The 15,627-nt window shown below is 37.7% G+C and overlaps 2 protein-coding genes across 2 annotated transcripts in view; one reads left to right on the top strand and one right to left on the bottom strand.

Moving 5' to 3' along the window:
* The window catches only part of spz3 (Spaetzle domain-containing protein 3), a 167,431-nt gene that overhangs the window by 144,971 nt on the left and 6,833 nt on the right, over nt 1–15,627 (top strand). Inside the window, exons 3-4 of the mRNA XM_083141581.1 lie at nt 13,074–13,301; nt 15,094–15,219. Coding sequence (XP_082997707.1) covers nt 13,074–13,301; nt 15,094–15,219 — 354 coding nt within the window. The remainder of the gene's footprint in view (nt 1–13,073; nt 13,302–15,093; nt 15,220–15,627) is intronic.
* The window catches only part of crok (crooked), a 272,768-nt gene that overhangs the window by 87,094 nt on the left and 170,047 nt on the right, over nt 1–15,627 (bottom strand). The window lies entirely within an intron of this gene.

Below are 15,627 nucleotides of genomic sequence, written 5' to 3' on the forward strand. Positions count from 1 at the left end.
CTCCCGATTCCGGTCCCGACTTTTCGGGATCTCGCACACCCCTAGTTCCAGGTATCAGTACCCGGCGGAGGCACCCGGTGATTTGCACCCCACTTTCAACTGTAGGTCCAGTCCCGATTAGCCTATCTGTGCATAAAGTGGACCAAAAACAAACTTTACATGCATAAAGCCCACAGATTCCACGATGCTATTAGAACTTCTGGTGAAATATGGATCGATTAAGTGAACAAGAAGGTAGCATGCAGCGGCAACACTGCTTCTCCGTACCACCTGTTCCATCCACTTCTCTGGCCAGTCGCTGTGGGCCTTGACGCCAACCGAACGGACGAAATGGCTTCAGGTGAACGCACTGTTCAAGGGTGTGTATGATGGAAGAGAAAGAAAGCAATGGTCCTTGATATAGGTCTTGTATCTTTAATGACGTGCCTTTTAAAGCAGCAGGCAGAGAAGTCCTTTAAAGGTCCGCCTATCTGCCGAGGTTCTGTGAAGAATGGCAAAATAAACCCGCTAAAAATGCGGCAACTGCCCCACTAATCCCAACATTCACTCATATCAATTTTGCTACTAGGTTTTTCTCATTACGGACAAACACAAACATCCATGTTTTAACCGGGATTCGAACCCGGGACCCCTGGCTTCGTAGCGCGATGAGCTGGCCACGGAGGCCGAGTTAACGACTTTTTTTTAATTTAAAGGAAAGCCCCTAAACGGAAGCTTTCCCCATCACACTTCATTCACTCATATCATTTACATTTCTATTTCAGGACTTTTCAGGACAGACAATCACAAATACCCATGCCTTACCCGGGACTCGAACCCGGAACCCCTGTTTTTTTTTTTGGTGCCGATGAGCTACCGCGGCTACTGAAATTTCTCCCTTATACATTACAAACGCTGCCTGGGAAGGATGTCAATTTAATACATTGTGGTAGGTCACTGTTCGATCGGCTGATAGCACTGATAAACAATGAAATACTCCTTTAAATAAAACTAAGTGATCTTTATGTATTCAGATGTGCTGATAACGAATATCGCATCCGTTTTCCTGTATCACCTAAGTTTTTTGCAGAACACCCAAATTTTATAATTTTATGGTTTCAGGTCTCCGCATCCAGCTCCGCTTCCAGCTTAACGTTTGTTTCCTTGCAAATGGATAAGAACTTTTCAGCGACCTTGTGTTTATGACTGGCACTTAATATATAGTGGAGGAAACATGTGGCAGTAGAGAAATTTCCTGTTTCTCTGTTAAAATTTGTTCTTTTGTGGGTTAGTCGAGTCTTAACTTCCTTTCCGATAACTTCGCGAGTAGCCGTATTTTATGTTTGTGTATGTTCGTGAAATTGTGAATGTAATATTGTATAGTGAAGTGAAGTGTAAGTTGTATTTTAACAAAACGATAAGAGCATTCACAATTGTTTTTTTAAAGAAATATATTATAAGTCAATTAATGAGTTCGCCATGTCACGCAAATGTGTGAATAACCCGAACTTGTTTTGTTATGTTTGCGGGGAATTTACTCCGAAGTCACAGAGAAATACTATCATTCCTATAGTGAAAAAAGCATATGAGTTGTATTTTGGAAGTAAAGTAGACGAGGGAAAAAGCTGGGCACCAGGTAAAATTTGTTGTAATTGTTCGAGAACTTTACGTGGTTGGCTTAATGGCACTCACAAATCAATGCCCTTCGGAAACCCTGTAATATGGACATAACAGAAAGATCATACTACGGATTGTTACTTCTGTTTAACAAACATAGTGGGATATAGTTCTAAATCAAAACATTCTATATTTTATCCTGGTGTTCCTTCAGCCAAGAAACCTACGAGTCATGATTTTATACCAATTCCTAAGCCTCCTAAAGAATGGACAGTGGATGAAACAGAACCAAGCAGTGCTTCTCCAGATGATGGACCCAGACCCTCATATTCAAACACCGATCCAAATTTTCCTGATCCAAATATACCTCACTTTATTTCCCAATCCGAACTAAATGATCTAGTCAGAGACCTCAACCTTTCTAAAGTTCAAGCAGAATTATTAGGTTCTCGTCTCAGAGGGTGAAATTTATTACAAGATGGTGTTAAGGTGTCATATCGGAAACGCCAATAATCACGGACACATTTTTTTTTCTGTTAGTAATGAGTTAACTTACTGCAATGATGTAGAAGGCCTTCCGCAAGAATTTGGAAGGAGTCACAACCCAAACGAGTGGAGACTATATTTAGATTCATCTAAGAATAGTTTAAAAGTAGTATTGTTGCATAATGGGAATATATACCCTTCAGTACCCCTTGCCTGTTCTTCCACCATGAAGGAAACATATGAAAGTGTGGATACAATATTAAAAGTGATAAATTATGAAAAATATGGTTGGCAGATATGCGGAGACCTCAAAACGATTGGTGTACTGTTAGGCATGCAATCTGAGTTTACAAAATTTTGTTGCTTTCTTTGCGAATGGGACAGCCGGGTAGAAGATAAACATTACAACATTGTGGATTGGCCCATACGAAAAAACTTATGTCCTAGAGAGAAGAGTGTTAGGAATCACCCTCTACTTGAGAAAGACCAGATTTTGTTACCACCGTTGCATATAAAGTTATGGCTGATGAAAATTTTTGTTAAGGCTTTGGATAAACACTGTGAGGGTTTTGGGTACTTGAGAAAAACATTTCCTAAACTCAGTGATAGTAAGTTAAAAGAAGGCATATTTATTGGGCCGCAAATCCGTGAGATCATTCATGATGACAACTTTGTGGAATTGCTAACAGAAAAAGAGAAATGCACATGGTTAGCTTTCAGACAAGTATGCTGTAATTTTCTTGGAAATGTGAAAGCTGACAACTACAAGGAACTTGTTAAGAACTTGTTGAAGTGTTATCAGCGCATGGGGTGCAATATGTCCTTGAAAATTCAACTTTTTACATTCGCATTTGGACTTTTTCCCCCTTAACTTGGGCACGGTTAGTGACGAATGCGGCGAGAGATTTCACCAGGATATTTCTGTCATGGGGAAACGCTATGCAGGAAAATCGGTACAGAACATGTTAGCAGACTATAGTTGGAACCTCAAGGAATATGTTTCTGCTGGGAGTTACAAACGGCAGAGTTCAAGAAAGAAATTTTGAAAATGCGAGTAAAAATGTGTTTTTTTCCCCTTTTTTTGCATGAAATTTGTTCATTGAACAGTCAAAATTGGTCCTATATATATTTTTTAATTTTTTTATATTTCATAGTTATTCACTTCAATATTTAAATCTTATTTCATGAGCAAACAAACAAAAATAATTTCAAATTTCGATGTATTATTACAAAGGGAATTAAATTTTTATTAAAAACAAAAAATGAAAATCCAGGGAAAACGATACGTGATACAGCATTTCTACTTTCAGATTTGGATTCAGCGGGGTCGAATTATAAATAATCACCTATTTTCGTTCAAAGGAGCAAAAAAAAGTTTGAATTTGTTCATCAGTGTAGTTCAAGGTTGTGTAGTGGCTTGAAAGCGGCACTTCCCCCTTTATTCCGATGCAAGACAAAGCGACTGTGTTTACGTTGTGGCGCATGAAAGGACCTTACCAGTGCCCTAATCAATTAAGGGGCCCTATGTAGTTCCATAACCATGATTAACGTTGCATAATGTTAATAGAAAATAAAAGTAAGCAAATGCGAGCCTTGACCGGCTGCAGCCCCTCGAGAATCATGTCAAACTTTATCATCTTGGATTTCTATTTTTTATGTAGCTAATATAAAATTTGTTCCTGGATGGCAGAACTACAAATAACAAGTATGGCAGTCAAAACCTACCTCCGAGTACTTTCACTCTCGATTCCGTACGTTATCTAGCGTCGTCCGTGCGAACTATTAGACGCTCAAGCAACAGGCCCTCGATGCAGCACTAGTTTCTAGAACATATCCTCAATTAAACATCACTCTTGCAAATTAAAGATAAATCGATATTGTTATTTTGCGTTGTCCTTCAGAATGTCAACAGTACGTCTGCTCAGCTTGGTATCAGAAATAAAAAGCATGCCGCAAGAACTATTTGATTGAATTTAGGTAAAAATGGCAAAGGAGAAAATGGCAACGGAAAAAATGGCAAAGTGAAAATGGCAAGCGGAAAAAATGGCAAAGGGAAGAAATGGCAAAAGGAAAAAATGGCAACGGAAAAAATGGCAACGGTAGAAATGGCAAGAATAGAAATGGGAAATGCAATATATTCTGATTTTATGTGAAAATTGAGAAATTATGTCTAGCGTTGCATAATTTGCATGAAATATAATATAATTTTGATGTCTTAACACTGTCTTTGAATAGATAAATTGTATTTGATGTTCCCAAAAATTATTATTATGCCGTTTAAATTCTTTATTATTTAATCTGGTAGAACTTGCTGCTCCTATAAAATTACTATAAAATCACAAGTTAATGAAATACCTTTTTGAATAATTTCAAGCATGTGAAATGAAATTTGGAGGGTAGCATAGCAGGTGTTTTAATTTTGACTGAAAACAAGTTTACGTCTTGCGCGCACCTACTGACCAATCACATGTGTTTAATACAAGTATGACTTCACCCCAACCCTTATCTACCCCCAGCACTAATTTGTGTCACTCGTTCCGCTCAGGGAGACGAACTTGTTTACTTCTTCGAAATGGAAATTGATAGATCGCAGAAAGGTGGAGAGAAGCTCTTCTTCCTAGGATATGCATATGAAGAATGTTATAAGGTGGAGGTGTGCTGACAGGAACAAATTCAAGTGTCGAGGAATTCTAAAAACAAATTAATATAAACAAAAAGCGGTTATTCTGCAGGTAGAGTTGTCCACGGGACGAGACGGGACAGGCTTTTAAAAATTCGAGACGAGACGAGATTGACCATGTGTCATGAGACAAACTAATATTTTCGAGACGAGACAGCATTTCCACAAGACGAGACAGGCCAAAGTCTCGTCTCGTGGGCAACACTATCTGCAGGCTGAGAGAGGACAACTGCCAAAAAAGAAAACCAGGAGAATATATACCGACATGCAACACAGACTGCGAAATTTGTGCATTGATTACAGTGCTAACAAAAGACCATTGTAGGATTTCTTACGAGGAGTTTCACATAACCTAAAGTTGCAATGCATGTAAAGTGACGAAATCAATGGTGATACATATTGTTAGTTAAATACAGAATTGCAAAGTAATTTATAGTGTATAAATTATCATAAACTAATTTCACACGTATCAGGTATTGCATTCTTAAGAACCTGATGAATACTCTTTACAATTTACATGTGAATTATTTATATCAATTATTTATAATTTGCTTTTCCTTTCTTCTTGTCAGCATTTTTACTTTCGCCATTCTCACTTTTGCCATTTTTTCCGTTTGCCATTTTTTCCGTTGCCATTTTTTCCTTTTGCCATTTTTTCCCTTTGCCATTTTTTCCGTTTGCCATTTTTACTTGGCCATTTTTTCCGTTGCCATTTTTTCCGTTGCCATTTTTTCCGTTGCCATTTTTTCCTTTGCCATTTTTACCGGACACCATTTGATTAGGTTAGTCATGGAAGGTACAAAACATGATTAAAATTTCAATCTCCGCGAAACGTCTCAAATTTGTTTATTTTGTTATTTTTCACATTCGTACTTACGTATTCTGCATTGCTAAGGATTCTTGAAGGTGGAATTTCGCTTTTTTCACGAAAACAATTTCAATTTTCCACATATCGAGTAATATTTGTTCGTTCGTTTTTCGCTTGCAATCTTCACTAGCGTTGTCTATCATCAGCGGGTATGCAGCGTTTCCAACCTTCTTCACCGAAAAATACTTACTTCCCCCACACATCATTTATGGATAGCCCCACAAACCATTCATAAATAGCCCACGAACCATTCACGGATAGCCCCACGAACAATGCACGGTAAGGTTAGGTTAGGGTTACGTTAGGTTAGGCAAACATAGTTAAAATTGTCATCTTCTAAATTATCATGTTCTTGCAAAAGAACGGCGTGGTTGGAAACACTGATCGGGGGTTACATCATCAAAGAGCACGCAACATTTGGTTCACGTAGTGGAAGGACATAGAGGCAACAGCTTTTGTGCATCGGAGACACATTCATCTTGAAAAATACATGATTTACCGGCCAAATAACCCATCCACGACCTTTCAAAAGTCTACAGAAACTCAGTTCGGTAAGTACTTTCTCCTGTAAAATTGAAGAAATACGTTTCCCGGCGATCAATATTTTACCAGGCCCTTTTTACTTCGATGTCCTTATCGTCGCTTGAATCTACCAAAGTAAAACAGTACGCTGCATGTCAAATATACGTACATGGTGTCTACGTACACTCACCTCAATTACTACTCTGGCAGTTTGTTTCTTTATAAAACATATTTGCAGAATATACAATTCAATTTACAGGTGTATCAATATACACTGCATAAAACACACCTTATCACTAACTTCGTTGACCCTGTAGAATACATGACGAATCTTCAGTGACCCACAAATGTAACTTAGCGTGGAATGAATGTTAATCCTAGAGCACGTAACAAACTCGCAAAAACTTAAACTGTATAAGGTACGGGTATGCAAATACCTACGTCTTAAAATCTTCAACGCATAATTTTCCTCTGCAGTCTTAGGTGCCAGTTAGGTGATACTGGATACTAGAAAAGTATTTTTACACTTTCGACCCAGCAAGGTCTATGTGAACGTAATAAAACTCCACTAGAATACACATACTGCGCACCCGAACGGTACCATTCAAACCACCTCGGATTCTGTTAAGTTCACACAACTGCCACTAGAGGGTGGTGTTAAAACATCAAAATCGCTCGCAAAGAAAAATCCAGGAGAGGACAGGTGATCACACACAGGGTTACGTTCTAGAGTGCGATGTACTGTGCTCCACGTGACGTCACATTGACGAGACGATATAAATCGTGGATTTGATTTGATATTTATTTAGCTTTCCTACCTGCTAATCGTGACAATGAGGTGTTTGATTATATAATGAAATTAATGAAAAGATGATGTTCTCACCAGTGATGTGCGTTTACGCGTAAACAACGATAGTCTACATTCTACACGTAGACTATTTTATACACGTATTAGGTAATCTATGTAAACAACAAGGCAAAAGGTGATAACTTAGCAAAGGGTTCCGTGGAATTAAAAGAAAATTAACTGATACGTAAGGAGAACTTTTCATACTCTTTCTTTCAAATTTGAACAATTTCTCACCTAGGAAGAAACCTAACATAGGAAATATTCTGGTGTTTTATGGGGAAAAGACCACTCTTGCCTCACGACTGCCATCTGTTGTTGTTTTTTGCATACTATTTATCTTCTTCCATAGTTGATAACACTGGGGAACAGTGAAATTGCGGCACAGTGTTTGAGAGCTAATTTAGGGCAATTTCATGCTGCTGAATAATGATATAATAATATATTTCCTGAATTGGCTCTAATTTATGAAATAAATGCAACTAAACCAAAATGGCGGAAACATAAGACATACATATAAATAAACTTCCGACAACAATTTAATATTTCTTTTTGTGATTACAATCATTATTATAAAAATAAATTTACATAGGCCTATGATCAAAATAATTAAGAAAATATGTACACAATGAAGTAACAAACTATGCGAAACGTTTTCTATACGATTTCCTGCTGTATTGCTTTTGAGGACAATCCCTCTCTAAGCTCCAACAGTAGTCGGCCAACACGTGGCGATCCCACCGTCCCTGGTACCTTTCTTCCATTATTCTTATATCCTGATGGAACCTTTCTCCCCGTTCTTCACTAAAATCACCAACGTTCTCAGGGAATCTGTCAATGTGGCTGTGTAGAAAATGTATGTTCACACTCATATTAGATCCCAATTTCTCAAAATTTTTCAACATATTTCCAACTATATCGGGGTACTTTTCTGCTCTGTGATTCCCCAAAAAGTTTTTGACGACGGACACAAAGCTCAGTCAGGCCTCAGATTCGATGTAAGACATGTAAGTTGTAAAATTGGCATCATTTATGAGTGTACGAATTTGTGGTGGTCCGTCAAAGATTCCTGCCTTCAATTTTTCAATACTTAGTCCTGGAAAAGTGTGGCATATATATTTGAAACAAGCACCACTTGTATCTAAGGCCTTGACAAATTGTTTTATCAACCCAAGTTTAATATGCATTGGCGGAATGATGATTTTGTCCCTATCTATCAGCGGTTCATGAATGATATTAGCTTTTCCCACTAATATTTTCCCTTGGGGGCCAAACTTTTATCGTCCAATGCTTTTCTCTAGCACGACTATCCCACAAACATAGGAAACAGGGATACTTTGTGTACCCACTTTTCTGTCCTAGTAAAAAAATTCACCATCTTCAAATCCACACACACGAGCCACTTATGTTCAGCATATTCAATTTTTTTCTAAAACCATTTTTATGTTTTGGTATTCTTCCTTAAGCTTTGTTGAGTGTCCGATATATTGCCTAGCAATGCTTCATAAGTTGCCTAGCAACAATTTACAAATAAATAAATAAGTTTATTATGGGAATTTCAGCCCATTATCAAATTTTGATATTACGGAGAAAAGCGTAGAGTAATTTTACCTCCTATATTTTCCATGGTGTGTTTATTTTTATAACTGGAGTCAATTCAACTGAACCAATCATACAATTGTCAATAACAGCTGTTTTGTGTACTGAAACTGTTATTAAACTTTATGCCGCAAAATAAAATCTTTTTTTTGTTCCCCAGTGTAATAGAAGAGAAGAGAAATTTTGTAGTAAATGGGATTCTTTTCATTTCGTTAGGAACCAATATAGTTAAAAATGTCACTTTTCTTTCATGAATCCCTTGGAAATTAATTTTAATGCACTTTAGATTGTCTACGTACTCTATGTAAACTACAACCCAATGTAATCTACGCGTAGATTACGTGTAGACAACGCAAGTAGACGTAAACTTATAGTCTACGGCACATCATTGGTTCTCACAAAGAAGACCATGCTCACACCTGAATTCGAACCCGGGACCCCTGGCGATGAGTGTTAGATTTGGATACAGGAATGCCCACAGGGAGGGATTATGGCGCAAGCTACGCCATCGAGATATTTGTGGGGGGTTTTCCCCTTCAAATAATATAAAATTCAACATTTATATATTTTTCCAAAATATATGTAAAAAATTTACACCTTTTAAATGCACCATATTTAATCCATTAGATGAAGAAAATAAAGTTTTTTTTAGGGTATTATTGAAGGGGGGGAGAGAAATATCAAACTCTTACATATTAGGCCTTAATTAAAACGTGGGTTCTGGGGGGTATTCTCAATTAAACGTTGGGGATGGGGCAGTATCCAAACTCTAGGTCTTAGTTTATGGGGGGTATTTATCATTAAATTGAGGGAGTATCCAATTCTTGTGTATTACTATTGTCTTAGACTGTTGCGGAAATGGAGACTGAAAATTAATTTTTTGGAAGAGGCAATATTCGCTCAATATCAACTAAGTCTAAAATGGGCATGGAAATTTTGGTGGTAGGATTGAGTATTAAATTTAAAGGGGGGATAGGAAACTCTTGATAAAGTTGTAAATCTTAGATTGTCAAGCGATTTCTGTAGTGGAGAGAGAGTTCGGACACGTTTTCGACCCCGAACGTGACAAAAGAGAAGCTGGAAAAGACTAAATATCTCGGGATCGACACCCCTATTGAATTAATATTCTTGAAAGCCTTGAAAGGAATGGATGTAAAAATTTTCTTGCTCGCTTCGCTCGCAATTGTATTTGGCGATAATTCGTATTTAACACTTTACTGAGGTCAATGTGAAGTTTTATACTATAACTGCATTACAAGACATAAACGATATTCATTAATAACATCACTTCTTAAAATATAATACTTGGTATTGGAATTCTGCTTAATTTAATGCAATGCAGGTGCATATATCGAATCCGCATTTCTAACTTCTTGTCCAGGAAAATTTTACTTTAACAAGTTAAATTTGCAATGAAGATAAAATCCACGTAATTATTGTTATGGGTTACTAAAATAATTATATTTACCCAAAGAAATCGGGGGAGGGAGTGAGTTCTTTGAAACAGAAACCGTATTATATTATCGCCTCTAAGCTTAAGAAATTTCTACCTGTTCTCGTGAAACAATAATTGAATCGGTCATATGGTTGGAGCATGTTATTTGGTTTGCTAAGGTTGAATTTCTTATCTTTATTTTAAGTTGTGTAAGAATTTGTATGAAATACTCAAATTGTGAGTTTTAAAAACCCACTCACAATCACTATTTATATGCATATTTACATTATTTAATTTACTACATTTAACCAATCGATGTGCTAGCTTCAAGTTTTCTCGAAAATCGAACGATTAAAAAATATGGACAGTTTAACATGGTATTTTATTCAAATAGACATCATTTATTAAGTATTCATCCAAACTACAAGCTATTTTGGGGGGAATAGGATGAACTCTTTTAGGGCCTGTCTTAAGTGATGGGTACCCCTGTTTAGGGAGGAGAGTGATTGATGTTTTTAAGTCCACTTTATGCACAATAAGGCTAATCGGGACTGGACCTACAGTTTAAAGTGGGATCACCACCATGTGACTCCACCGGGTATCGAACCCGGGACCCCGTTTAAGGAGGAGAGACAGATCATGTACAGTGTTCAGTAAAGCTAAGATAAAGGTTACTTTCAGTAGACACACTGTCGTAATTAAATACCTTGTGGGGATTACGATATGGTTTGAGGGCGCGAATGGTATGATTGGGGGGGGGGGGCGACGCATGGCATGATTTTGGGGGATGCGCCATTGGCTTTGGGGGGGATGGACACCCCTGTTTGGATATATGAAAGTTTTCCAGATGTGCCCCCCCTCCCCCAAGGTCAATGGCGCGTCCCCTCATATCATGTCAGTGTTGATAACAGTGTTATCAACTATAGCCATGTTACCCTAGACCTGGGATTTATCCAGAATTTTCCATCGAGGGGTGCAAGTTTGTTAGGTCGAATTTAGAGGCAAAATGAGCATAAATTGGACCTTTGTGAAAAACTTACAAGGGAGGTTATCTAAGTGTCCCTCTCCGATTTCCATTAAACTTGGCAGGTGTATAGAGGGGCCCAAAGGAAGAAATATGCGTTTTTTTGTTTCGGCTAAAAAACTGTTTTAGGGGGCAAAACCTCCCCTCTTCCTTTGGGCCCCTCTATACACCTTCCAAGTGTCATGGAAATCTGAGGGGGACACAGGGGTCAGATCCGCACTGCAATTTGTCCTCATCTTGACATTTGAGGGGGGTTTGTCCCCTCAAACAGTTTTTAGCCGAAACAAAATCCAGGTATTTCTTCATTTGGCCCCCTCTATACATCTTCCACGTTTCATGGAAATCGGAGGGGGTTACAGGGGTCAGATCCCCACTTCAATTTGTCCTTATCTTGACATTTGATGGCGGTTTTGCCCCCTAAAACAGTTTTTAGCCGAAACAAAAAACACGTATTTATTCCTTTGGGCCCCTCTATACATCTGCCAAGTTTCATGGAAATCGGAGGGGGACACTTAGATAACCTCCCTTGTTAGTGTGTTTTGTGGAAATGTTGATGGGCGTTAGCAGGTGTCCTGTCCATATACACGTTCTCAGCGATTGGGTGCAAAAACTGGGTGGCAAGGACAGTTTACTTTCTCCTGATAGACAAAGTTTAGGATTAAGAGGCTTCTTGTCACACACCCCTAATCGCCGCCACTGGCTGTTCTGCATGGGAGGAGGGGGAGTCATCAATTTCGCACAAATTCATCATTCATTCTCAAAGTTTAAATCTATTTTACGCTCTGATCAGGACTGGATCTATAGTTTAAAGTGGGATCCAAAACACTGCACATCCACCTGGGTTCGAACACAGGACCTGATGATTACAAGGTGACATCATCACCAGAGAGGCTCGTCACTCATTTTCATCTTTGTAATTAACTTAATGAAGCGGAAGAGCAATGTAAAGCACAAATACTAAGAAAAACATGCAATAGATCCATAATTTACTAACGCTACATGGAAGCTAAAAATATTTTTGACATAATATTGCAGGCAGGCAGTTACCAGGAACAGAATACTCAGGCCTAGTACACACTCAAGATTTGTTGGTCTTGCAATAAATTACATTGAGTTCAATTTTTTCCAGCTTGTCTTCTTCATCACAGTATCATTTACCTATGTATACTTAACATTGAGGGTGAATTAATGGTGATGCCTACCTCAGACATGCAACAACTCTCAACTCTTACAGAGGTAATTTTTCATCCCTACCAGGGATACATCCCCCATCAAGGGTTTCTCAATTGTATACTTGTTCATGAAGTAATTAAATTCTCGTACTTTCAAATGTCAAGTACAGTGGGATCCATGAGTATTACCGTGCAAATTGTCCATGACTATTTTCATTATTTTTTCTCTTACATCCTGTGTGTTCTTAAGTGATGGTTTTATGTATTCTGGTGCAGAGGTTGCCAACAGCATGTTTTGAGTTTTCTTTTAAATCTTGAAGCTCTTATTGGGTGAATCAAAGTGCACGAACATGGTGATGGACAATTTGCACGGTAATACTCATGGATTCCACTGTACAAGCATTGACATTATATCGGAATATTGTGAAACTGGCAGTATTATTACCAAGAAATACCTAACAATATTTTCTGTTATAATGTAGCACACACAGGGCTCGGGGGTAAAACATGGTGACAATTTGGTTATTATTAAGTTATAAAGTAAAAAGTGCCATCCATCAATTTTTGGCTGTCGTTGCCATGCCATGCAATTTGCATTGGATTCAGTGATCCCTTCTGAAATTGCAAAACACAACACAAAACCAATTTATCTACAGTATAACTAGTAATAAGCTTTCTGCTTAAGAAACTCAATGAAAACCAAAATGTCACTTACCCTTCAATTATTGTAATATTTTCCTCCACTTGTTGTTATAGCACTACTATTACTAGCAAAAAGTAAAATATGCAAAATACCGACATTGTTCATGATACTTATGGAACTCTTCCTTCTGGCTTCTTGCAGAGATAGAATTGAATCCTTCATTGACGAGAACAAAGCCCTAATGAAAAGAATGTATGGAGAATTCCAGAGGATGGGGGAATACAGCTCTTTTGCAAGAGAGATCTTCGAGGAGGAAAGGACCAAGAGGACTGCGGAGTACACGGATGCTGGATCTTTTAGTTCTGCTAATGCAAGTGATGACGGCTTCACGTCAGAATCACGGCATAAAAGACAAACAACAGCGCAAAGGTATGATGAAATCAGATAAAAAATTATTTACATATGGGTGATTCTATGATTAGGGAACAATTTAAAGGCCCAGCTCTGTATCAATAGTTAGTAAGCTTTTGGAGTAATTCTAAAAAAAAATTCATATTCTAGGTATACAATTATGGCACAGCAATTGCAATGAAAAATGATAAAAAATAAAACATAATATATATTCATGCATGTAATTTGTCATTGAATAAAGGTCCCTGGACGTCAAATTTAAGCACAATTCTTTTCCAAATGTTACTTTTTATTTGTGAAGTAAAAATATTTCTTGTACAAAGTATGAAAATTCATAATACCACCAAAAGGAAAAGCAATCAACAATACAATAGAATGGGGATGTTCTAAAAGCTTCCCCCTTAGATCCTATGTCATCAGCATGGGCAAATTTTGAGTTTTGGAAGGCAGGGATATTATTTTTCTGTAGAGTAATAGCACACATGGCAACACTGTTACAAGCTGACAGTGTTTTAACAAATGTTTTTAGGTTTTTGAGAAGAGCGGGCAGCTTACACTGTTCCTGATGAAATTTTTAGTGTGTCCTTATCTTCTTAACATGTTGCGTATGTTCTGTGCAGGTCCATTTAAAACCTTGCACTTTTAACAATTCTCAAGGAGCTCCTTACACCCCTTATTTAGCTTGAAGGCAGGGGTTTTAGATAAGATCATTTTCCATCATATACTTTGAAGGGTGCAAAATGGTCACCCACACTCTTTCTCTCTCCCTCTCTCTCTCTCTCTCTCACACACACACACACACAGACAGACACTATTTTTGGATAATTCTACATCAGACACTCTGTATTTGGAAATACATTCGAATTTTTTGAAATACAATTATCACAATACAGTGCACATTCCCAAGTAACCAAAAATGGTTGGCTCAACGTTGGGCCAACTGTACTGAAAATGGTTGGCCAACGGTTGGCCCAACACAAAAACATACAGTTGGCAAAAGGTAATCTTGGCCATGGTTCCAATGTTGGGCCAATGTGTGGTTTTTACGTTGGGCCAACATATGGTTTTAGTACGTTGGCCCAATGTATGGTTTTACTACGCTGGCCCAACATAATGAAAACTAAAGAATGGATAGGTTTGTTTTCTGATATATACATAATTTATTGTGAGGCCAAATGTAAACAATAATTCAAGTTATTTATGAAAATAAAAAATACACAGCACTTTCTCAATCACATGGTATCATTGTTTTCAAGGCACGATACCTTCAAGTTGTAGCACAAAAACCTTCTAGAGTTTACAAATTTTTCCATCTATCATGGCATTTAGTCTGCACATAACATTGCTTAACCACCTTCACAATAATACCTGTAAGAATGTTATTGTTCTACTACAGCAAAAGAGACAAACAATAAGCAATTTCCAACACATCTTTCATCCATGGCGGCTGACAAAGGACTCGTGAGTGACTGCAAGTTAAAAATAGCTTCTACTTTCATTAAAAAATATATTATATTTCCAGTGTGTGCTGTGACTGTACTATTCGAAAAGAAACACTGTTACATGTCACTTATTTTACAGTCTAGAATTTTCAGCATTCTCCTGAAAGTTGTCTTAGCATTAAAAAGCTGTTCTTAAACTGATTTTGACTCACGTTTCCATGGTTTGGCAACCACCGTTGGCCCAACGTAAGACCAATGTCAATTTACCAACCAACATAAAGCCAACATTTCCCATGTAAAAACTAACATTGGCCCAATGGTGGTGGTTACTTGGCTATACATACTGATTTGAAAATTATTTCTTGCAGATATGATGCTTGTGAATCTAAAACAGAAATTATTACACCTTACTGGGCAGCAAATAGCGTAGGCAGAGTACGAGCAATAGTCAACACTCAGCACTTTGAGCAGGCAATACATCAGGAAGTGTGTGCGTAAGTATCAAATGTTTTAAGGTGTAGAAAGTGCATGGGAGTTATTTGGGGGGTGGGAACATTGGAGATTGATTAAACCATTGATTCTTTGACCTTTCTGAATCCAATGTTCTTGGCTGAAGGAAGAACAAATCAGGAAAAGTCAAAGGAATGATGGGCAGAAGCTACAGAACAGATGTTTCAGAGTAAAGGGGTGGGTGGCAGAGGAGGGTGGAGATTGTTTGGAAGGATAGAGATCTCTAAGCACTGTAGTGCCATGGCGTATGTAAAAAGTAAAGACAAACATTATGAATATAAAAGATAATTGCACACAAAGTCCATTAAACAATAGATATTATATAATACATATTGTTATTCATCCACTGGTAAGGATCAGAAAATAAAAGAAAATAAATAAATGTAAAATCA

The sequence above is a fragment of the Lepisma saccharinum genome, chromosome 20, assembly GCF_977018435.1.
Source record: "Lepisma saccharinum chromosome 20, izLepSacc3.1, whole genome shotgun sequence".
NCBI lineage: Eukaryota > Metazoa > Arthropoda > Insecta > Zygentoma > Lepismatidae > Lepisma > Lepisma saccharinum.